Consider the following 24,772-nt stretch of genomic DNA (forward strand, 5'->3'; position numbering starts at 1 on the left):
AGCAATATGATAATGACCAGATAATCTGTTTTTTAAATGATGTTGATTGAGGGATAAATATTACTCTGGACACTGGGGCAAGCTCCTCTACTCTTCTTGGAAATAATGCAGTGGGATCCTTTGTGCCCACCTGAGAGAGCCAGACGGTGCCTTGGTTTAATGTCTCATGCGAAACACGGCACCTTCGACAGTGTAGCATTCCCTTAGTACTGCGCTGGCAGTATTGGCCTAGATTTTGTGTTCAAGTCTCTGGAATGGGACTTGAACCCACAAACTTCTGACTCAGAGGCGAGAGAGTTACCCACTGAGCCACGGCCGACACCGTTAGCCAACATTGAGGGCGATTGGTGGTAATGTATTAACCTGTAGCAACGCCCATGAGGGGAGGCGTGTGGCAACCACTGGCTGTTTTTCGCCCAGACTCGTGCGGTCACTGAGGGCCAGGAGACTGACCACATCCAAAACAAAGACTGCAGCCAATGTTGGTTTTTGAGGAACCTGCGACTGAAGTGACCAAATACTGAAAAATGTGAAACTTCATGTTATTTGATTTTGAGACTCTTTCATAAACCTCAAGTTATTTGCTGCTGGAAACCTCATAACTATTCATTCACATACTGATCGGCAGGCTGCAGTAAGGCTGCACCTTGCCTCATAATTACATATATTCTTTACAAGTTTGCCTATGGATGATTTTGTGTTACAATTCGTGGCATGAAGGTGTCGCTGGCTAGGCCAGCATTTATTGCCATCCCTAATTGCCCTTGAGAAGGTGGTGGTGAGCTGCCTTCTTGAACCGCTGCAGTCCTTGGGGTATAGGTACACCAACAGTGCTATTAGAAAGAGAGTTCCAGGATTTTGACCCAGCGACAGTGAAGGAACAGTGATACAATTCCAAGTTAAGATGGTGTGTGGCTTGGAAGGGAACTTGCAAGTAGTGGTGTTCCCATGCATCTGCTGCGTTTGTCCTTCTAGGTGGTAGAGGTCATGGGTTTGGAAGGTGCTGTCGAAGGAGCCTTGGTGAGTTGCTGCAGTGCATCTTGTAGATGGTACACACTGCTGTCACTGTGCGTCAGTGGTAGAGGGAGGGAATGTTGAAGGTGGTGGATGGGATGCCAATGAAGCGGGCTGCTTTGACCTGAATGGTGTCGAGCTTCTTTAGTGTTGTTGGAGCTGCACCCATCCAGGCAAGTGGACAGTATTCCATCACACTCCTGACTTGTGCCTTGTGGACAGGAATTGGGGAGAAAGGAGGTGAGTTACTCACCTCAGAATTCCCAGCCTGTTACCTGCTCTTGTAGCCACAGCATTTACGTCTGAAGACGATTCCAGTTCTCCTCAATTCTTTGGAAAATTCCAACTCTGTCGCGTGCCCTTACACTGACTTCTTCTTCTTTGGCCTCCATGTCTCGAGAGACAATGGGTAAGCGCCTGGAGGTGGTCAATGGTTTGTGAAGCAGCGCATGGAGTGGCTATAAAGGCCAATTCTAGAGTGACAGACTCTTCCACAGGTTCTGCAGATAAGATTGGTTGTTAGGGCTATTACACAGTTGGCTCTCCCCTTGCGCTTCTGTCTTTTTTCCTGCCAACTGCTAAGTCTCTTTGACTCGCCACTCTTTAGCCCCGCCTTTATGGCTGACGCCAGCTCTGGCGATCACTGGCAACTGACTCCCACGACTTGTGATCAATATCACAGGACTTCATGTCGCGTTTGCAGACGTCTTTAAAGCGGAGACATGGACGGCCGGTGGGTCTGATACCAGTGACGAGCTCGCTGTACAATGTGTCCTTGGGGATCCAGCCATTTTCCATGCGGCTCACGTGGCCAAGTCATCTCAAGCGCCGCTGGCTCAGTAGGGTGTATAGGCTGGGGATGTTGGCCGCCTCGGGAACTTCTGCGTTGGAGATACGGTCCTGCCACCTGATGCCAAGTATTCTCCGGAGGCAGCGAAGATGGAATGAATTCAGACGTCGCTCTTGGCTGGCATACGTTGTCCAGGCCTCGCTGCTATAGAGCAAGGTACTGAGGACACAGGCTTGATACAGTCGGACTTTTGTGTTCCATGTCAGTGCACTGACACTAACACTTACACTGACTAAACGCAGCTAAAATGCTGGCCGTGTATGAGCAATATCTTATCTTCACCTTGTCCTCTCTCCATCGTCCTCCTTTTGACCTATGCCGGGATATAATTTGCGCAGTGGATCTTCAGTAGGCTATTCGACCCTTTGGAGCATCACTGTTTTTGCACAGCCACACCGGCACAGTTTCCAGCTGGAGCCACTACATCCCAACAACAGCAATGTTGCAAACCAAGTGCCCACTCCGCCTCTCAAAAACACCTGGCATACTCCATACCACCGAGGCCAAGTATAGCAACCAGACTATTTGCCGTATTTGAAATCAGCTAAACCAGCACAGACCAAAAATGACATTTACAACGATGCTGCTTTAACATCTCACACTGAAGAGTGCCTGCAGAGTCTCATCGACAGGTTTGCGGCTGCCTGCAATGAATTTGGCCTAACCATCAGCCTCAAGAAAACGAACATCTTGGGGCAGGACGTCAGAAATGCTCCATCCATCAATATTGGCGACCACGCTCTGGAAGTGGTTCAAGAGTTCACCTACCTAGGCTCAACTATCACCAGTAACCTGTCTCTAGATGCAGAAATCAACAAGCGCATGGGTAAGGCTTCCACTGCTATGTCCAGACTGGCCAAGAGAGTGTGGGAAAATGGTGCACTGACACGGAACACAAAAGTCCGAGTGTATCAGGCCTGTGTCCTCAGTACCTTGCTCTATGGCAGCGAGGCCTGGACAACGTATGCCAGCCAAGAGCGACGTCTCAATTCATTCCATCTTCGCTGCCTCCGGAGAATACTTGGCATCAGGTGGCAGGACCGTATCTCCAACACAGAAGTCCTCGAAGCGGCCAACATCCCCAGCTTGTACACACTACTGAGTCAGCGGCGCTTGAGATGACTTGGCCATGTGAGCCGCATGGAAGATGGCAGGATCCCCAAAGACACATTGTACAGCGAGCTCGCCACTGGTATCAGACCCGCCGGCCGTCCATGTCTCCGCTTTAAAGATGTCTGCAAATGCGACATGAAATCCTGTGACATTGATCACAAGTCGTGGGAGTCAGTTGCCAGCGTTCGCCAGAGCTGGCAGGCAGCCATAAAGACAGGGCTAAAATGTGGCGAGTCGAATAGATTTAGTCGTTGGCAGGAAAAAAGACAGAGGCGCAAGGGGAGAGCCAACTGTGCAACAGCCCCGACAAACAAATTTCTCTGCAACACCTGTGGAAGAGCCTGTCACTCTAGAATTGGCCTTTATAGCCACTCCAGGCGCTGCTTCACAAACCACCTCCAGGCGCGTATCCATTGTCTCTCGAGATAAGGAGGCCCAAAAGAAAAGAAAAAAGAAAAAGGGCAGCACAGTGGCGCAGTGGTTAGCACCGCAGCCTCACAGCTCCAGGGACCCGGGTTCGATTCCGGGAACTGCCTGTGTGGAGTTTGCAAGTTCTCCCTGTGTCTGCGTGGGTTTTCTCCGGGTGCTCCGGTTTCCTCCCACAAGCCAAAAGACTTGCAGGTTGATAGGTAAATTGGCCATTATAAATTGTCACTAGTATAGGTATGTGGTAGGGAAATATAGGGACAGGTGGGGATGTTTGTTGGGAATATGGGATTAGTGTAGGATTAGTATAAAATGGGTGGTTGATGTTCGGCACAGACTCGGTGGGCCGAAGGGCCTGTTTCAGTGCTGTATCTCTAATCTGTCTGGCTCATTTCCACATTAGGCAGCGATCTGGAGTTTCTGCTCATTTGCTCGAGTGCACTTAGCGTAGTTGGCCTGAAGTCGGCCAAACCAGCGCAAATGATCACAGAACTTTAGCCTCAGTGACATTTGGCACAACTTGAGTATCTGCAATCTTTCGTGCCAGTTTAAAAGGAAATCATGCTGGGACACTCCCAGATAGAATAGTCACCATGGTGAATTTTCACTGCGCCTGTTTACGAGCCTTCCAGGAGGCTCTGAAAATTGAACTTTTTTTTTTAGGTGCAAGGTCACCAAAGGCACATTTTACAAGGTTTGGAATATCGTTCTTTTTAATTCCCTAAGTAACTGACGATTGTACACCAGTGTAACTAGCAAATGGTTCTGTATGGTGTTACGGTCATGTGGTGAGGGGTTTGGGTAGTTCCCACTGTTCAACTCCCACCTGACCATAGCAAGTGTATTTTATCAAAAGGGTTTAATCCCTTGGTGTTTTATTTGTCAAATAAACAGACCGTGACAGGTTTCCTTGTCGGTTTAAAACAGAAAATCAATTATTTATTGATCAATACGCTTTAACCTGAAATTGTTGCAACCGCATCCACTTGCACTCGCTTGCACACGCAAGAAGAGACAGATAGAGAGGAAAAAGGGGTAAGCGATTATAAGTGGGGGAGGTCACGGTAAACCTGTTGAATTCCCTTGCAAGTCAAGTTCCCGTTGATTGCAGGCCTGAGATGTTTGTAGATTTCACTCTCGGTTGAAAGTTCAGTTGAAGACAGTGGATCACTTCTAATTCACTGCTGTATAAAGTGTAGCTGTAGAATTCTACAGCAGGGCGCGTCCCTTCTGGTTGTTGGAGAACAAGCTTCTTGGATGCTGCTTTCTGGGTATCTCTCTCTCTCTCTCTGGGCTGCCTTTTAAGGTAGCGATGTGTTACGTCTTCCTTCCTTAAGGGAGACGCTTTGGTCTCTTTCCCCCATGTTGATCGCACAATAGCCCAGGACGTGGCTACATCACACCTTCTTTGTTTCAGAAGAACCCATTCAATTCGAAAGGGTCTCTTGATGGGTTCAGGATACGAATAATTGGTCATGATGTTTCCGCTTCACGCCTTCTTTGTTTCAGAATAAAAAATCAATTCTGGTATATTTTAAAATGGGTGCAGTTGACACCTCCTGGCTTTGAAGATTTTCCTTTGTCCCTGTCAGACAGTTGAAATATCCAAAGCCCAAGTCCTTTTCCTTTGGCTGCCATTTTGGTGCACATAGTTCACTTTTTAAAAGAAAAGTCTATTTTTTTAAAAGACAAAGTCCGTTTTTAAAAAGACAAAGTCAGTTTTTCTCTATAATCTTTTCATCACCGCACTTTTTGTACACGTGACAATAGTTTTAAAGTCATTTTCAGTTGTTTAAAATCACATCAATCACAAGTGGTGGATTGATGCTAAAATACTTTTTTAAATGATAGATCCATGTTCAGCTGTCTGGTCAATCTGCACCAGGTTTACGACTCTTAATTATGTCAAGAAATATTTTGTAAATTATGTTCTAAAATGCTGCTTGATTGTGCTGCTTCAGAGCAGATTTTGTGTTCAGCGATCTGCAGATTAGTTTGAGCAGAAACTTGATGGGTGAGAAAACACTTTTCAAAATGACCACAATTTGTGCCTGGATCACTGATTGCACCCACAGCAAAAATGTGACCCCGCTATGTTTTCCACTTCACTAGTGCAGGCAAACAAAAGAGTTGCGTTTACATAGCGCCTTCCAGGAGCACTGGATGTCCGCAAGGGCTTTGCAGCCAATGAAATACCTTTGAAGTGTAGTCACTGTTCTAACTTAGGAAACACAGCAGCCAGTGTGCAAACAGCAAGCTCCCACAAACAGCACTGTGTTAATGATCAGATGTTGATTGAGCGATAAATATTGGCCAGGCCAGCAGGGAGAACTCCCCTGCTCTTCTTTGAAATAGTGCTTTGTGATCTCTTACGCCCACCTGAGAGGGCAGACGGGGCCTTGGTGTAATGTCTCATCCAAAAGTCCGCACCTCCAACAATGCAGTCCTTCCTCAGTATTGCGCTGGAATGTCATCCTCAATTTATGTGCTCAAGTCCTGGAGTGGAACTTGAACCCACCACCTTCTGGCTCAGAGATGAGAGTGCTACCCACTGAGCCGCAGCCGACAAAAGGGGTAGAGGAGACATTGGTGTGTCCCAATAATTGTATTCATCGAGCTCCATGACAAAGACATGCCTTTTCAAATTCCCTAATTTATAGCAGTTCGTGTTCTGCCAGGACCACTTAGCTCCAGACCTCATTTGCAGTCTTGGTCCAAAACATGGACAAAAGAACTTCAGAGGTGAGGTGAGAGTGACTGCCCTTGACATCAAGGCAGCAGTTGACTGAGTGTAGCATCAAGGAGCCCTAGCAAAACTGAAGTCAATGGGAATCAGAGGGAAAACTTTCCGCTGGTTGGAGTCATACCCAGCACAAAGGAAGATGGGTCTGGTTGTTGGAGGCCAATCATCTCAGTCCTAGGACATCACTGCAGGAGTTCCTCAAGGGAGTGTCTTAGGTCCAACCATCTTCAGCTGCTTCATCAGTGACCTTGCTTGCATCATAAGGTCAGAAGTGGGGATGATCGCTGATGATTGCACAATGTTCAGCACCATTCGCAACTCCTCAGATACTGAAGCAGTCCATGTCCATGTGCAGCAAGACCTGGACAACATTAAGGCTTCGGCTGATAAATGGCAAGTAACATTTGTGCCACACAGGTGCCAGGCAATGACCATCTGCAAGAGAGAATCGAACCATCTTCCCATGACATTCAACAGTATTAACCATCACATTCTGGGCGTTACCATTGATCAGAAACTTAACTGAACCAGCTATATAAATGCTGTGGCTGCAAGAGCAAGTCAGAGACTGGGAATTCTGTGGCAAATAACTCATCTACTGACTTCCCAAAGCCTGTGCAATATCTACAAGGCACAAGTCAGGAGTGTGATGGAATACTCCCCACTTGCCTGGATGAGTGTGGCTCCAACACTCAAGAAGCTCGATACCAACCAGGAGAAAGCAGCCCTCTTAATCGGCACCCTATCCACCATCTTAAATATTCACTCCCTCGCCACCAGCGCACAATGGCAGCATTGTGTACCATCCACAAGGTGCACTGCAGCAATTTGCCAAGGCTTCTTTAACAGCACTTTCCAAAACTGAAAAGCTGTACCACTCAAGACGCATGGCAACACTACCACCTCAAATTCTCCTTCAAGCCATATGCCTTGGAACTATATCATCGTTCCTTCATTGGTGGGTCAAAAACCTGGAACCCCCTCCCTATCAGCACTGTGGGTGTACCTACACCCCAAGAACTGTAGCGGTTCAAGAAGGCAGCTCACCACCACCTTCACAAGGGCAATTAGGAATGGGCAACAAGTGCTGGCGTTGGCACCGATGCTCACATTCCACGAACCAATAAAAAACACATCACCACCAAAAGAGCAGAAAGAATCTCTTTTTATGCAGAGGGTTGTTAGAACAAAGGCAATTCTTTCATCGTCATGGGTTAAAATCCTGGAACCTGCTGCCTAACCACACTGTGGGTGTACCTACACCACACGGGACTGCAGTGGTTTAAGTAGGCGGCTCATCACCACCTTGTCAAGAGGCAACTGGGGATGGACGATAAATGCTGGCCTTGCCTACATCGCAAAATGAACTAAAAAAAAAAGACATGGGGTGCCCTACTTGAAACAGAATCCATGATTGCTTTTAAAAGGGAAGTAGGTAAATATCTGACTAAGGAAGACTTATTCAGGTTTTTTGGGGAAAATGTGGTGAAATGGGACTAACTGGACACTCTTCTCAGGGAGCCAGACCTGGTCCAATGGACTGAGTGGCTTTTCTCCGTGTGCTCGAAGTTTCCATGGTTCCATCTGCATTAATGAGGAATACACAGGATTTACAACAGTTGTATCTGGGTATCGTTACACCATGTTTGGTTGCTAAGTGTTATGTAACATGAAGGAAGCGTAAAGCTAGGTGACATAACCAATCCTTATCGTCTCCCTGTATCATCTGTAGGTATCCCGTCACATGATCTGCCCGTTGCTGAATATGATGCAGGCTTTGCACAGACAGACTCGGGACCTGATGTTGCTATTGGAGAGGAAAGATGCTGAGATCCTCGACTACAAGGAAAACGGTGCTATGCTTAGTAGAGGTGAGGGCTTTGTGTTAATCCATACAAAAGGTCTGCATTTCCCACACTGAATAAATAAAGGTAGAATTGGAGAGACAGAAAAAAAAACTCAGGCCATCCCAAAGCACTTTACAGTCAATGACGTACTTTTGAAGAGTACTGTTACGACCAAAGCGGGAGTAATACACTGTTAATTCAGTCCCACTGCTCCACAGGTCACAGCATATTAGCAAATTTTCCCACCTACTGGAAATTAGCCAAAACCACACCTTAAATGTAGCACTTTTTCCCTTGAAACGTAAAGCTTATTTTCAGAAAGAGTAGGTCTTTTCCTCTAGTCTGTCAGCAAATCACAGCTACAGTTCACTGCTTAGAAACATAGAAAATAGGAGCAGGTGTAGGCCATTCGGCCCTTCGAGCCTACTCTGTCATTCATTATGATCATGGCTGATCATCCAACTCAGTAACCCGCTTTCGCCCCATACCCTTTGATTCCTTTAATAGAAACCTGCTAAGCTGCTTTCCCAGCTCCCTGGTCTGTTTCACACTGCAGAACTGACTAAAACCTTCAACAACAATAAAGTCACAAGACAATCATAAAACTTCCTTTGCTGAGTTGCTTGGATACAAATTGTCTTGCAGTCTGTGCTCCACCCAATTCAACATTCAATGTTCTCAGAAAGTCCTTTTCTCTCTCAGTCTTAAAGGCACACAGACCTGTTAGTTTTTTTAAAAAAAGCAAAGCTCTTATGACAATAGTCACTCTTTTAGGAAATGTGGCAACCTATTTGCACACCATAAGCTCCCATAAAGAACAGTGTGATAAAAACCAGATAATCTGCTTTCTGGTGATCTTGGTTGAGGGATAAATACGGGTTCAGGACACCAGGGAGAAGTCTCTTGCTGTACTTCAAAATAGTGCCATGGGATCTTTTGCGTCCACCTGAGAGGGCAGACTGGGATGTGGTTTAAGCTCCCATCCAGTAAGGCCCCTCCGACGATGCAGAGCAATCACTCCATACTACAATGAATTGTCAGCCGAGATTTTGTACTGTGGTCCCGATGTGGGACTTCAGCCAATTACCTCCTTACTGAGAGATGCACGTTCTCACAACTGAATCGCAGCAAATACACATGCCAGGCATGAAAGGAAAAGAGGACATCAGGCCCCATTAGAAAGACCAAACTTGTGTTAGTATAGCACCTTTCAAATCATTGAGATGCCTAGAGTGGGTGAACACAGCAGCCAACTAACCTTACTAACCCTAGCTAATCTAAGCACAGCAAGCAATCACCTCTTGTTAGTGTTGGGTGGGCATTAAATATTAGATGGGACATAGTGAATACTCTCCTCTTCTTCGAATTGTGCCCTGAGATCTTTACCACCACACCCCCGCCCCCAAGCAACAAGAACTTACGTTTATATAGGACCTTTAAGGGAGTTAAATGTTCCAAGGAGATTCACAGAAGTGATTATCAAACAAAATTTGGCAACGTCATATAAGGAGATAATAGGACAGTTGACCAAAAATTTGGTTAAAGACTTAAGTATTCTTCTTCTTCTTTGGGCCTCCTTATCTCGAGAGACAATGGATACGCGCCTGGAGGTGGTCAGTGGTTTGTGAAGCAGCGCCTGGAGTGGCTATAAAGGCCAATTCTGGAGTGACAGGCTCTTCCACAGGTGCTGCAGAGAAATTTGTTTGTTGGGGCTGTTGCACAGTTGGCTCTCCCCTTGCGCCTCTGTCTTTTTTCCTGCCAACTACTAAGTCTCTTCGACTCGCCACAATTTAGCCCTGTCTTTATGGCTGCCCGCCAGCTCTGGCGAATGCTGGCAACTGACTCCCACGACTTGTGATCAATGTCACACGATTTCATGTCGCGTTTGCAGACGTCTTTATAACGGAGACATGGACGGCCGGTGGGTCTGATACCAGTGGCGAGCTCGCTGTACAATGTGTCTTTGGGGATCCTGCCATCTTCCATGCGGCTCACATGGCCAAGCCATCTCAAGTGCCGCTGACTCAGTAGTGTGTATAAGCTGGGGGTGTTGGCCGCTTCAAGGACTTCTGTGTTGGAGATATAGTCCTGCCACCTGATGCCAAGTATTCTCCGAAGGCAGCGAAGATGGAATGAATTGAGACGTCGCTCTTGGCTGGCATACGTTGTCCAGGCCTCGCTGCCGTAGAGCAAGGTACTGAGGACACAGGCCTGATACACTCGGACTTTTGTGTTCCGTGTCAGTGCGCCATTTTCCCACACTCTCTTGGCCAGTCTGGACATAGCAGTGGAAGCCTTACCCATGCGCTTGTTGATTTCTGCATCTAGAGACAGGTTACTGGTGATAGTTGAGCCTAGGTAGGTGAACTCTTGAACCACTTCCAGAGCGTGGTCGCCAATATTGATGGATGGAGCATTTCTGACATCCTGCCCCATGATGTTCGTTTTCTTGAGGCTGATGGTTAGGCCAAATTCATTGCAGGCAGACGCAAACCTGTCGATGAGACTCTGCAGGCATTCTTCAGTGTGAGATGTTAAAGCAGCATCGTCAGCAAAGAGAAGTTCTCTGATGAGGACTTTCCGTACTTTGGACTTCGCTCTTAGACGGGCAAGGTTGAACAACCTGCCCCCTGATCTTGTGTGGAGGAAAATTCCTTCTTCAGAGGATTTGAACGCATGTGAAAGCAGCAGGGAGAAGAAAATCCCAAAAAGTGTGGGTGCGAGAACACAGCCCTGTTTCACACCACTCAGGATAGGAAAGGGCTCTGATGAGGAGCCACCATGTTGAATTGTGCCTTTCATATTGTCATGGAATGAGGTGATGATACTTAGTAGCTTTGGTGGACATCCGATCTTTTCTAGTAGTCTGAAGAGACCACGTCTGCTGACGAGGTCAAAGGCTTTGGTGAGATCAATGAAAGCAATGTAGAGGGGCATCTGTTGTTCACGGCATTTCTCCTGTATCTGACGAAGGGAGAACAGCATGTCAATAGTCGATCTCTCTGCACGAAAGCCACACTGTGCCTCAGGGTAGACGCGCTCGGCCAGCTTCTGGAGCCTGTTCAGAGCGACTCGAGCAAAGACTTTCCCCACTATGCTGAGCAGGGAGATTCCACGGTAGTTGTTGCAGTCACCGCGGTCACCTTTGTTTTTATAGAGGGTGATGATGTTGGCATCGCGCATGTCCTGGGGTACTGCTCCCTCATCCCAGCACAGGCATAGCAGTTCATGTAGTGCTGAGAGTATAGCAGGCTTGGCACTCTTGATTATTTCAGGGGTAATGCTGTCCTTCCCAGCGGCTTTTCCGCTGGCTAGGGAATCAATGGCATCACTGAGTTCCGATTTGGTTGGCTGTATGTCCAGCTCATCCATGACTGGTAGAGGCTGGGCTGCATTGAGGGCAGTCTCAGTGACAGCATTCTCCCTGGAGTACAGTTCTAGGTAGTGCTCAACCCAGCGGTCCATCTGTTTGCGTTGGTCAGTGATTATGTCCCCCGATTTAGATTTGAGGGGGGCGATCTTCTTGATGGTTGGCCCAAGAGCTCTCTTCATACCATCATACATTCCTCTGATGTTTCCGGTGTCTGAGGCCAGCTGAATATGACTGCATAGGTGTTGCCAGTAGTCGTTTGCGCAACGCCTAGCTGTTCTTTGTGCAGTACTTCTGGCTGCTTTAAGTGCTGCGGATGTTAAATCGCTGGGGGCTTTCTTGTAGTTCAAAAGTGCAATGCGCTTAGCGGCTATGACAGGTTCCAGCTCTTCATTATGAGATTGAAACCAGTCTGCATTTCTCTTCGTACTTTTGCCGTAGGTGGTCAAAGCTGACTCATAGATGGCGTCTCTGATGTGGGCCCACTTGGTCTCAGCATCCCCTGTGGGAGTGTTTTGAAGGGCTGTTACAAGTGAATTTAGAAATTTTTGTAACAGCTGTGGGTGAGAAATTCTGCTCGTGTTGATGCGCGGGTGGCCCTTCTGCGTGGAGTGATGCAACTTCTTTGGTCTGAGTCTAACCTTGCTGCACACCAGGGAGTGGTCGGTGTCGCAGTCCGCACTGTGGAAGCTGCGTGTGATTTGAACACTGTTTAAGGTGGCTCGCCTTGTGACAATGAGGTCTAGCTGGTGCCAACGATGTGATCTTGGGTGCCTCCATGAAACCTGGTGACAGGGTTTAGTGTGAAAGAACGAGTTGGTGATGCAGAGGTTATGATAGGTACACAACTCAAGCAGTCTCTGCCCGTTCTCATTCATCCTTCCAACGCCATAGCGCCCAAGGCAGGAGGGCCATGAGTCATGGTCGGCCCCAACCCTGGCATTAAAGTCCCCCAGCAGGAATAGGTGTTCGGTGTTGGGGATGCTGCTAATGATGTTATGGAGTTGTTCATAGAACTGGTCTTTAGCTTCAGGTGCGGAGCAGAGTGTTGGAGCATAGATGCTGAGTAGGTGTACTGGACCAGAGGTGGTGAGCAGTCGGATGGACAGTATGCGTTCCGAGCCATTTGAGGGAGGCTCTATCATGCTGAGCAAGGAGTTTCTGATGGCGAAGCCCACTCCATGCTGTCTTGGTTCTTCAGGATCCCTGCCCTGCCAGAAAAAGGTGTAGTCTTGCTCTGCTAGAGAGCCACTCGCGGGGAGGCGAGTCTCCTGAAGTGCTGCAATGTCTACATTGAGTCTACTGAGCTCGTTGTTAATGATGGCGGTCTTCCGAGAATCGTTGATTTGTGTAAGGTCTTCCGACAGGCCAGGACACATAGTTCTGACGTTCCAGCTTGCAAAGCGAAGGGCTGGTACCTTCTTTCCTTTTTTCATGTTGTTTGGTGCGGTGTATCAGTCCACCTTTCGGGCAATGACCCTGAGCTCCAAGCACCCATTGAAGCAGGCAGACTGTGGCAGGACAGAACCTTATTGACCGGGGGCTGCCCGGTTTGAGGCGGGCGGTAGCTGTCCAGTGAGGTGCAATGACCTCTCCCACCGACAAAGGCAACCCGTGGCGCCCAGTTTCTACGCCAATTTATCTGGACTTATAACCCGTAACTGCTGCCTTCCGTGTTGTTTTAGTCGCTGTGAGGCAACTATGGAGTGACCTCTCCATGGCGCATGCCTGGGCAAATTTATGGAGGTTGAGAGTTGCCCAGTCGTCAAAACCCCCCTCTCGGCCTTTCTTGTGGGGTCCAAAGGAGTGCAGGACACGACGTTTGGCACCAGTATGGCTGCAGGAACTGCCGGAAACATGCCAAAGGTGACACATGACCGCCTACGGGGTTCCGCTCCGGATTTTCTGTTAGGGTTTACTCCCTTAGCCTTGGTCTCTCCCGAGACGCCCACAAGGCAGTGGGGTTGTTGGGGCCCCTACACAGGTGTAGGATGGTGCCGGTGGGAGGAGGGGATGCAAGGGGGAGGGGTAGAGGGAGGGGGTGGGGGGGGTGCAGGGGAAGGGGGTGCGGGGTGAAGATGGTGCGAGGGGGGGGCGGGCTGGGACGGGGTTGTGAGGGGGTGAGCTGAGAGGGTGGAGCAGGGAAGGGGACGGGGGTGGGGGGGGGGTGGAAGGGGGGTAAAGGGGGGGGGGGAGGGGGGGTGGAATCTGGTGCAGGTAATAAGCCATTTCCTCAGTGCCCACCATCGACGTCCGGAAAGCTCATCCACGTCCTTCGGGAGGTGAAGCATCATTTGGCAGACTTAGAGGTGATTACATTTGCTAAGGGTTTTTTTTTTTGCAGTGGTTTAAATAAAGGCATGCAGCATTGCCGACAGTGCGCTGCAGATGCTCTCCGAGCCATCTCCCGCGGGCGCTTTGAAGTTGCGGCCGGGGGGGCCGTTCGTGGATGTTTTGGGTGCTCGGGGCACCTTTTCACAGGACTTAAGTATTAAGGAGCGTCTTAAAGGAGGAGAAAGAGCTGAAGAGGCAGAGAGGTTTAGGGAAGGAATTCCAGAGCTTGGGGCCCAGGCGGCTGAAGGCAAGGCCCCCAGTGGTGCAGCAGTTAAAGTTGGGGATGTACACTGGTCCAAAATTGGAGGAGTGGAGAAATCCTGAAGGGTTGTAGGGCTGGAGGAGGTGACAAAGATTGGGAAGAGGCGAGGCCATGGAAGAATTTTAAAATGAGGATCATTTTAAAATCGATGTGTTGCCAGATTGGGAAGCAATGTAGGTCAGTGAGCATAGGGGTGATGGATGAATGGGACTTGGATGAGCTCAAGTTTAGGGAGGCTGCAAGGAGGGCGTCTCAGTCAGGAGAGTATTGGAATAGCCAAGTCTAGAGGTAGAGGTAGACGAGGCCTCGATTTAATGTCTCGTTCAAGAGAGGGCACCTTCAGTAATACATTACACACTTAGTACTGGAGATTCAGCATAAATTATGTGCTCAAGTCCAAGAGGGAGGCCTGAATCCTTGATCATCTGACTCCGTGCTACCACTGAACCAAATTGGCATTCAAATTGACTCCTTCAACTTATTCGTTCCCGAGTACAGTCACTGTGTGCAAAACCTTTCCCTTATCCTCCCACTATGCAGAATAGGAAATTTCCAGATTTATTTCCAGGGCACTGCAGAGTGAGCTGACCTCAACCCGGCCAAGAGCAAAACAGGCCCTAGTGGGCCACAGAAGGGAAAATAGTTAGCTCCTGGATGCTGAAGTGTACCCTGTTCTGGTAGTGTGCATTGATGTCAGCTGAGAACTGGGTAGGTTTATTCCCCCACAAATGAATAGCACTCTTATACTTGCTGCTCAGGGTCCTCCATGTCATTGCTCAGTTGTTAGCACTCTGTTCTCTAGGCCAGGAGGTTGTGGGTTCAATTCCAACACCAGAGACTTGACACTGCCAGTGCTAGTACTGAGGGGTGCTGCACTGTCAGAGGTGCTGTCTTTCAGGTGCTGCATTTAAACCAGGGCCCGGTCTGCCCCCTCAGGTGGTTGTAAACGATCCTGTGGCACTATTTCGAAGAAGAGCAGGGGAGTTATCGCCAGTGTCCTGGCCAATATTTACCCCTCAACCAATAATGCGAAAACATATTATCTGGTCATTATCACATTGCTGTTTGTGGGAGCTTGCTGTGCGCAAATGGCTGCCACGTTTCTTCCACTTCAACAGAAACTACAATTCAAAAGTACTTAATTGGCTGTAAAGTGCTTTGGAACATTCTGTGGACGTGAAAGGCGCATGTTAAATGCGAGTCTTCCTTTTTTTTTCTTAAATACTTACTGCAATTATCTTCAATGTCCCAACAGAATCTTGTATGAATTGCTATGTTGTGAGAATGGAAAAGTTTTTGTTTACTTTTGTGGAGGGGGATGGGGGGGTGGGAGTTGCTCGGTTTAAGGGTAAACTTAAACTGCTTTCATCCTCACTGTATTGTCCCAAAATCCTAAGCATGTGCTGTTGAAACTGGGGTGAGGGGCCGAAGAATATAGAACATCCACCAAGAGCTTCCTCACAGAACCCCCTGTGGAATGGCTGCTTACCTATGGTATTGAAGTGCAGGGGAATTTCCCGATCTGCTGTTATGCTCGTGATAGTGTCTTCACAAAGAAAGCAGATCCCTATCCGCTCATCCCTTCAGTAGAAGTGAACCATGACTTGAGTTTGATGTGTCAAGAAAGATCAGCCCAGTTTGTGGGCCAGATCTTGCTGACGTGTTGAGCATCTTGCATCGTGCCCCTTTAGTTATAATTTTCCCTCACCCATTAGCTGAATTATAGTTTGTGCTGTAACTTGCTGGAAGTGCGAGCTGATCACGGCATGGTGAGGGCAGCAGGGCATCAGGGACCCTCATGAATGAGTGGACCAACAGTCCACATCCTTAACCATATGAGATTTAAGGACTGAGAAAGAAACAGAGGACTGATGGAAAAAAATAAGGTGAATTAGAGCCCAGAACGGAAATAGAGAGGAAAAAAGATTCAATTGCGAGAAGAAAGAGTCAAAGTAAAAGAAAAAAATTGAAGATCTAACATTTTTTAAATCTCCAAGAATAACGAGGAATGAGATTGAACAGTTTAAATTGTTCCCTTCCTGGGTCAGCAGGATTGATTGGCATAGCATTCACATCATAATAAGGGTACTTACTCTGTAAGTTATGAGCCCTAATATTCTGCACTCCTCTAATTCAGGCCTCTTGCGCATTCCTTATTTTCTTCACTCCACCATTGGCGACTGTGCCTTCAGCTTCTGGGCCCAAAGTTCTGCCCCTCTGCCTCTTTTAGGACTCTCCTCAAAACCTTTTATCTCATTCACCAAGTTGGTCATCTGTCCTCGTATCACATGTGGCTGGGTGTCAAATATTGTTTAATCGGTTTCCTACATTATAAATGCAAGCTTTTATTGTGTATCAAGATGTCTTGAGTGGGCATTCTCTGCCCTCAACCCACAAGTAACAGTGCCTCTGTGGTTGTAGACTGGGTCAAATATTCCTGGCACTTGATGACTCAGTCTTCACATATGAGCAGTTTAGCCAAGTCTTCAAGTAATGTTTTCTTAATTGAATTTTTCTGAAGACATAACACAAAATTGACCAAACCCAGCAAGTGCCAGGGATGATGCTGTTTATTCACCGAGAAGGAACTGCACCAAATGGAGAATTTTTATACTCGTCTGAAAAATGTAATCGAGGTGATCAAAATTACAAATGGTTTCTGATCGGAGTAAATAAGGAAAAACTGGCAGTCGGGTCAGTAACCAGAGGAGACACAGATTTAAGATAATTGGCAAAAAAAAGCAAGATGAGTTTATTTTTTGACACAGTGAGTTGTTGTGATCTGGAATGCACTGCCTGAAATGTGGGGGAAGCAGGTTCAATGATAACTTTAAAACGTGAATTGGATAAATACTTGAATAAGCAAAATTTGCAGGGCTATGGGAAGAGAGCAGGGTAGAGTGGGACTAATTGGATAGCTCTTTCAAAAAGCTGGTACAGGTATGATGGGCCAAATGGCACTGTATGATTTTGAATTGATAGAATGAAAGGCTCTCAGTCTGATGGGAGGGAGGTGTTTGGTTAAGTCTCAACCTGTTATACAGTCGGCAGGGTTCAGTTGCTCCACGTTAGCCTGACATCCGTCACTGGCAGTAATTTGGTAACCTTGCTGTGGGAGTCTGCAAGATGGTCGTTGTGAGAATGGACGATATTGGAGTGGTGCAATAGGGACTGTTCAGAGAATTTTTAAAATTCTTATCTCTGTTTTCAAATCCCTCCATGGCCTCGCTCCTCCCTCTCTCTGTAACCTCCTCTAGCCCGACAATGTTCTGAGATCGCTGCATTCCTCCAATTCTGGCGCCTTGCTCAGCCCCAATTTTCATCGCTTTGCTATTGGCAGCTGCATCTTCAGTTCCCTGGGCCCTAAGCTCTGGGATTTCTTCCCTAAATCTCTTCGCACCTCTCTCTCCTTTAAATCACTCCTTAAAACTGACCTTTTTGACCAAGCATTTGATTACCTGACCAAATATCAGTGTCAAATTTTGTTTGATAATTGCACCTATGAAGCACTTTGGTACCTTTTACCACATTAAAGGCACTATATAAATGCAAGTAGTTGATTGAAGATAAGGCATTTTGTCGGGAAAGTGTCAAGGGAGTATTATACTGTGTATACCCTGTAATTGGCTCAATGCCGACACTGTCTAACTCGAGGTGGGAGCAGAATATTCAGTCCCTTGCCATCAAGAGGATAGAGCATTACATCAGCTGAAGTTACATTGAATATACAGCACAGAAACAGGCCGCTAATCCCGACCAGTCCATGCTCCTCTCCAGCCTTTTCCCATCTTTTCTCATCAAATTCTATCAGTATAATCCTTCTATTCCTTTCTCCCTCATATGTTTGACCAGCTTCCCCATTAATCTTCTTTGGCCTCCTTATCTCGAGAGACAATGGGTAAGCGCCTGGAGGTGGTCAGTCGTGTGTGGAGCAGTGCCTGGAGTGGCTATAAAGGCCAATTCTAGAGTGACAGGCTCTTCCACAGGTGCTGCAGAAAAATGTGTTTGTCGGGGCTGTTTCACAGTTGGCTCTCCCCTTGCGCCTCTGTCTTTTTTCCTGCCAACTGCTAAGTCTCTTCGACTCGCCACACTTTAGCCCCACCTTTATGGCTGCCCGCCAGCTCTGGCGATCGCTGGCAACTGGCTCCCACGACTTGTGATCAGTGTCACAGGACTTCATATCACGTTTGCAGACGTCTTTAAAGCGGAGACATGGACGGCCGGTGGGTCTGATACCAGTGGCGAGCTCGCTGTACGATGTGTCTTTGGGGATCCTGCCATCTTCCATGCGGCTCACATGGCCAAGCCATCTCAAGTGCCGCTGACTCAGTAGTGTGTATAAGCTGGAGATGTTGGCCGCCTCGAGGACTTCTGTGTTGGAGATACGGTCCTGCCACCTGATGCCAAGTATTCTCCGGAGGCAGCGAAGGTGGAATGAATTGAGACGTCGCTCTTGGCTGACATACGTTGTCCAGGCCTCGCTGCCTTAGAGCAAGGTACTGAGGACACAGGCTTGATACACTCAGACTTTTGTGTTCCGTGTCAGTGCGCCATTTTCCCACACTCTCTTGGCCAGTCTGGACATAGCAGTGGAAGCCTTTCCCATGTGCTTTCTGCATCTAGAGACAGGTTACTGGTGATAGTTGAGCCTAGGTAGGTGAACTCTTGAACCATTTCCAGAGCGTGGTCGCCAATATTGATGGATGGAGCATTTCTGATGTCCTGCCCCATGATGTTTGTTTTCTTGAGGCTGATGGTTAGGCCAAATTCATTGCAGGCAGCCGCAAACCTGTCGATGAGACTCTGCAGGCACTCTTCAGTGTGAGATGCTAAAGCAGCATCGTCAGCAAAGAGGAGTTACCTGACGAGGACTTTCCGTACTTTGGACTTCGCTCTTAGACGGGCAAGGTTGAACAACCTGCCCTCTGATCTTGTGTGGAGGAAAATTCCTTCTTCAGAGGACTTGAACGCATATGAAAGCAGCAGGGAGAAGAAAATCCCAAAAAGTGTGGGTGCGAGAACACAGCCCTGTTTCACGCCACTCAGGATAGGAAAGGGGTCTGATGAGGAGCCACCATGTTGAATTGTGCCTTTCACATTGTCATGGAATGAGGTGATGATACTTAGTAGCTTTGGTGGACATCCAATCTTTTCTAGTAGTCTGAAGAGACCACGTCTGCTGACGAGGTCAAAGGCTTTGGTGAGATCAATGAAAGCAACGTAGAGGGGCATTTGTTGTTCGCGGCATTTTTCCTGTATCTGACGAAGGGAGAACAGCATGTCAACGGTCGATCTCTCTGCACGAAAGCCACACTGTGCCTCAGGGTGGACGCGCTCGGCCAGCTTCTGGAGCCTGTTTAGAGCGACTCGAGCAAAGACTTTCCCCATTATGCTGAGCAGGGAGATTCCACGGTAGTTGTTGCAGTCACCGCGGTCACCTTTGTTTTTATAGAGGGTGATGATATTGGCATCGCGCATGTCCTGAGGTACTGCTCCCTCGTCCCAGCACAGGCATAGCAGTTCATGTAGTGCTGAGAGCATAGCAGGCTTGACACTCTTGATTATTTCAGGGGTAATGCTGTCCTTCCCAGGGGCTTTTCCACTGGCTAGAGAATCAATGGCATCACTGAGTTCCGATTTTGTTGGCTGTATGTCCAGCTCATCCATGACTGGTAGAGGCTGGGCTGCATTGAGGGCAGTCTCAGTGACAACATTCTCCCTGGAGTACAGTTCTAGGTGGTGCTCAACCCATTTGTTTGCGTTGGTCAGTGATTATGTCCCCTGATTTAGATTTGAGGGGGGCGATCTTCTTGATGGTTGGCCCAAGAGCTCTCTTAATGCCATCATACATTCCTCTGATGTTTCCGGTGTCTGAGGCCAGCTGAATATGACTGCATAGCTGTTGCCAGTAGTCGTTTGCGCAGCGCCTGGCTGTTCTTTGTGCAGTACTTCTGGCTGCTTTAAGTGCTACGGATGTTAACTCGCTGGGGGCTTTCTTGTAGTTCAACAGTGCAATGCGCTTAGCAGCTATGACAGGTTCCAGCTCTTCATTATGAGATTGAAACCAGTCTGCATTTCTCTTCGCACTTTTGCCGTAGGTGGTCAAAGCTGACTCATAGATGGCGTCTCTGATGTGGGCCCACTTGGTCTCAGCATCCCCTGTGGGAGTGTTTTGAAGGGCTTTTACAAGTGAATTTAGAAATTTTTGTAACAGCTGTGGGTGAGAAATTCTGCTCGTGTTGATGCGCGGGTGGCCCTTCTGCTTGGAATGATGCAGCTTCTTTGGTCTGAGTCTAACCTTGCTGCACACCAGGGAGTGGTCGGTGTCGCAGTCCACACTGGAAGCTTCGTGTGATTTGAACACTTTAAGGCGGTTCGCCTTGTGACAATGAGGTCCAGGTAGTGCCAACGACGCGATCTTGGGTGCCTCCATGAAACCTGGTGACAGGGTTTAGTGTGAAAGAACGAGCTGGTGATGCAGTGGTTATGATAGGTACACAACTCAAGCAGTCTCTGCCCGTTCTCATTCATCCTTCCAATACATCTATATTATTGCCTTTAACTACCTCTTATGGTAGTGAGTTCCACATTCTCACCACTCTCTGGGTGAAGAAGCTGCTTCTGAATTTCCTATTTGATTTCTTGGTGACTATCTTATATTGATGGCCTCTTGTTTTGCTCTTCCCCAAAGGCAGGGTTTTTCCAGTGCCGGGCTGGTGAGAACTGAGGCAGGCGGCCAGTAAAATAGCAGGGGGCCAGGGAAGTTTCCCAGCGAAGTGGCTGCGATGTGGATCAGCTGCCCACTTCAAGGCAGCTGATTTGCATAATTAAAGGTCCTTTTAAGCACCATTTTATGGGGTCACTGGCATTTTGCCGATGACGGGGTGGCTGCCCACTACATGGGGGGGACTGCCAGGTTCATGGAGGCGGCCTCCCTGCAGCAGCGCGACAGCCATCAGACCCAGAGGCTCTATCCCACACAGAGGGGGCCACAGGCGGGAAAGGCAGCTCCCATGTTCCCAACTTCCGGAGGGGTTTGCTTTGCGATCAGCAGGGCCTTCCCCCTCGAACATCCTGAATTTTAATTTAGAGTCATAGAATCCTAGAGTTGTACAGCATAGAAACAGGCCCTTCGGTCCACCGTGTCCATGCCGACCATAATGCCTATCTATACTAATCCCACCTGCCTGCATTAATTCCATATTCCTCTATGCCTTGCTCATTCAAGAACCTGTCCAGATGCCTCTCAAATGTTGCTACTGTTCCTGCCTCCACCACCTCCTCAGGCAGCTCATTCCAGATACCCACTATTCTTTGTGTGAATAATTTACCCCTTTGATCCCCTTTAAACCTCCTCCCTCTCACTTTAAATCTATGCCCTCTAGTTTTAGTCACCCCTACCATGGGAAACAGACTCTGGCTATCCACCCTATCTATGCTTCTCATAATTTTATATACCTCTATCATGTCCCCTCTTAGCCTCCTTCGCTCCAGGGAAAACAGACCCAGCCGATCCAATCTCTCTTTATAACTCAAGCCCTCTAAACCAGGCAACAACCTTGTGAATCTTTTCTGCATCCTGTCTAGCTTAATCACATTTTTCCTGCAGTGCGGCGACCAGAACTGCACACAGTACTCAAAATGTGGCCGAACCAACGTTATGTACAACTGTAACATGACGTCCCAACTCTTGTACTCAATGGCTCGGCCGATGAAGGCAAGCATGCCATACGCTGCCTTCACCACCCTGTCTACCTCTGTTGCCACTTTCAGGGAACTATGTACTTGCACCCCAAGGTCTCTCTGCTCAACAACACTCCCCAGGGCCCTGCCATTCACTGTATATGTCCTGCCCTGGTTTAACTTCCCAAAATGCATCACTTCACACTTGTTTGCGTTTAGTTCCATTTGCCACTCCCTTGCCCATTTTCCCAGTTGATCTATATCCTGTTGTAACCTTAGACAACCTTCTTCACTGTCCACAACACCACCAATTTTGGTGTCATCTGCAAACTTACTAATCATGCCCCCTACATTCACATCCAAGTCATTAATATATATGACAAACAACAGAGGGCCCAGCACCGATCCCTGCGGCACACCACTGGTCACCGGCCACCAATCTGAAAAACAGCCCTCCGCTACCACCCTCTGCCTCCTATCACCAAGCCAATTTTGTATCCAATTTGCTAGCTCACCCTGGATCTCATGTGTTCGAACCTTCTGGACCAGCCTACCATGCGGGACCTTGTCAGAGGCCTTGCTAAAGTCCATGTGGACAATGTCCATCGCCCTGCCCTCTTTAATCCTCTTGGTCACCTGCTCGAAAACCTCAAATTCATGAGACATGATTTCCCACGCACAAAGCCATGCTAACTATCCCTAATCAGACCATGCCTTTCCAGATACATGTAAATCCTGTCTCTCAGAATCCCTTCCAATAACTTTCCCACCACTGATGTAAGGCTCACCGGCCTGTAGTTCCCTGGCTTACCCCTGCTGCCCTTCTTCACTAAAGGCACAACATTAGCTATCCTCCAGTCTTCCGGTACCTCACCCGTGGCTAACGATGATACAAAAATCTCTGCCAGGGCCCCAGCAATCCCCTCCCTTGCTTCCCAGAGCATCCTAGGATACACCTGGTCAGGTCCTGGGGATTTATCCACCTTAATGCGCTTCAAAACCTCCAACACCACCTCCTCTGTAATATTGATATGCTCCAGGACATCGCTCTTCCCTCCCTTGAACTCACTAGCTTCCATGACCACCTCCACGGTAAATACGGACGAGAAGTATTCATTTGTACTTGAAATATTCAAATCTGTACTTGCCTTTATGACGGTGCCCCCCCCCCCCCCTCCACCCCGAGGTCACCGACCTGCCTCAGCAACGCCCACCTTTCATAGCGATGCTGGTGAGGCTTTAGAGCTGCTGGCCCTCTGATTGGGCCGGCAGCATAAGGAGCCTGCTTGCCTTCCTTAATTGGACGGCGGGCCCACAGGCAGACAATAAAGACGCCACCTACGGTAAAATCGCGGATCCTCTCCCGCTGCCGGCAGGTTTGGGCTCGGGATCCACATTCCTTCATGACGTTGGGGGTCCCGAGCCCTTCGGTAAAATCCAGCCCTTTGTGTCCTCGCTATCAAAACCTTTCGTAATTTTAAAGACCTGTATTAGGTCACCCCTCAGCTTTCTCTTTTCAAGAGAAAAGAAACCAAGTCTGTTCATCCTTTCCTGATAGGTTTACCCCCCTGCATTATCAGTTATGATTTGCTGATTCGGGTATGACCCTGCATTGGAAATTTCTCCTGTAAATGCAGGCAGACTCATTCTGCATTTATTGCAACTGAGCATTTTGTTTCAGATTTCCAAAATTTGTGGATTGTCTTTTCATTTCTTTAATCTAATAAGTTAATGATAACTAATAACCCATCGCCCCTGTGCTTGCTGATATACATTAGCTCCTGATCTGACAATACCTTGATCTTAAAATTCGCATCCTTGTTTCCAAATCCCTCCATGGCCTTGCTGCTCCCTATTTCTGTTACCTTCTACAGCCTCACAACCTACTGAGATTTCTACGCTCCTTCAGTTTTGATCTCTTGCCCACTCCGTCATTGAATCACTCCACCATTGGTGGCTGTGCCTTCAGCTGGGTCCTAAGCTCTAGAATTCCCTCTCTAAACCTCTCCGCCTTTCTACATCTTTGCTCCTGAAAATCTACCTCGTTGACCAAGCATTTACTCAGCTGTCCTAATATCTTTTAATGAGGATTGGTGTCCAATTGTGAAATGCCTTGGAATGTTTTACTCTGTTAAAGGTGCTATATAAATGCAAGTTGTTATTGTAAAATGCAACATAGATTGTTCTGGAAAGACCAATATAGTTTCTTGGTGCTGTAAAGTTCTTATAAAGGAGGGAATCTCTGTGCCACTGTCCCCCTTTCTGATTAGTCTTCACATCCCTTTATTTGTTTTTCCTGCCTTTCTGTTGGTTTTAAATCCCCGACTATTTTTGTTTAAATGCCGAGTGATTTTTTTCTCATCATCGAGGCTCTTTGTTCAGCTTGACGTGAGGCAAGCTGGAGAGTGCACCCGTTTTTAAAAAGAAAATGACTGGTGACCTCTGATTTGTGACTGGATTGCGATCAAACTGGCTTTGTCTCACCGGACATTGGATTAGTCTAGAAAATGAGCCTGGTGGGAACTTTCTCTCCAGTGTGAGACAGCAAGGTTTGCTGCAGACCAGGGAATATTGCTTTCTGTTCCACTCTACCCTCCTCCACTATCTCCACATCCCTTCCTTTGTCTATCCGTCCCACAAAATACTAACCCATGCTGGGAAAACGATTCACCTGCGGTCTGATGACACTATGTTCCACTTACACTGCAGTCGCCCATGGTCACCATACAGAAAAGAAAAAGACATAAAGAACTTGTCTTTATATATCACCTTTCACGACCCTAGGATGCCCCAAAGTAGTGCAGCACTTTCTACAGTGTAGTCGCAGTTGTAATCCAGGAAATGTGGCAACCAATTCGCACACAGCAAGATCCCACAACCAGCAATATGATAATGGCCAGATAATCTGTTTTTTGAGGGATAAATATTGGCCAGGACACTGGGGAGAATGTCCCTGCTCTTCTTCAAATAGTGCCATTGTGTCTTTTATGTCCACCTGAGAGGGCAGATGGGGCCTCGATTTAATGTCTCATCTGAAAGTGCACACCTCCAACAGTGCAGCACTCCCTCAGCCTAGATTTTGTGATGAAGTCTCTGGAGTGTAGCCTAAACACAAACCTTCTGACCTGGA

At 47.8% G+C, this 24,772-nt stretch overlaps 1 protein-coding gene across 3 annotated transcripts in view; it reads left to right on the forward strand.

The window, feature by feature from the left end:
• Window positions 1–24,772, forward strand: part of cfap65 (cilia and flagella associated protein 65) — a 473,759-nt gene that overhangs the window by 230,339 nt on the left and 218,648 nt on the right. For all 3 annotated transcript variants that reach the window (XM_068034809.1, XM_068034810.1, XM_068034811.1), the window contains exon 37: window positions 7,879–8,017. In XM_068034809.1, coding sequence (XP_067890910.1) covers window positions 7,879–8,017 — 139 coding nt within the window. The remainder of the gene's footprint in view (window positions 1–7,878; window positions 8,018–24,772) is intronic.

The sequence above is a fragment of the Heterodontus francisci genome, chromosome 7 (assembly GCF_036365525.1).
Source record: "Heterodontus francisci isolate sHetFra1 chromosome 7, sHetFra1.hap1, whole genome shotgun sequence".
Lineage (NCBI taxonomy): Eukaryota > Metazoa > Chordata > Chondrichthyes > Heterodontiformes > Heterodontidae > Heterodontus > Heterodontus francisci.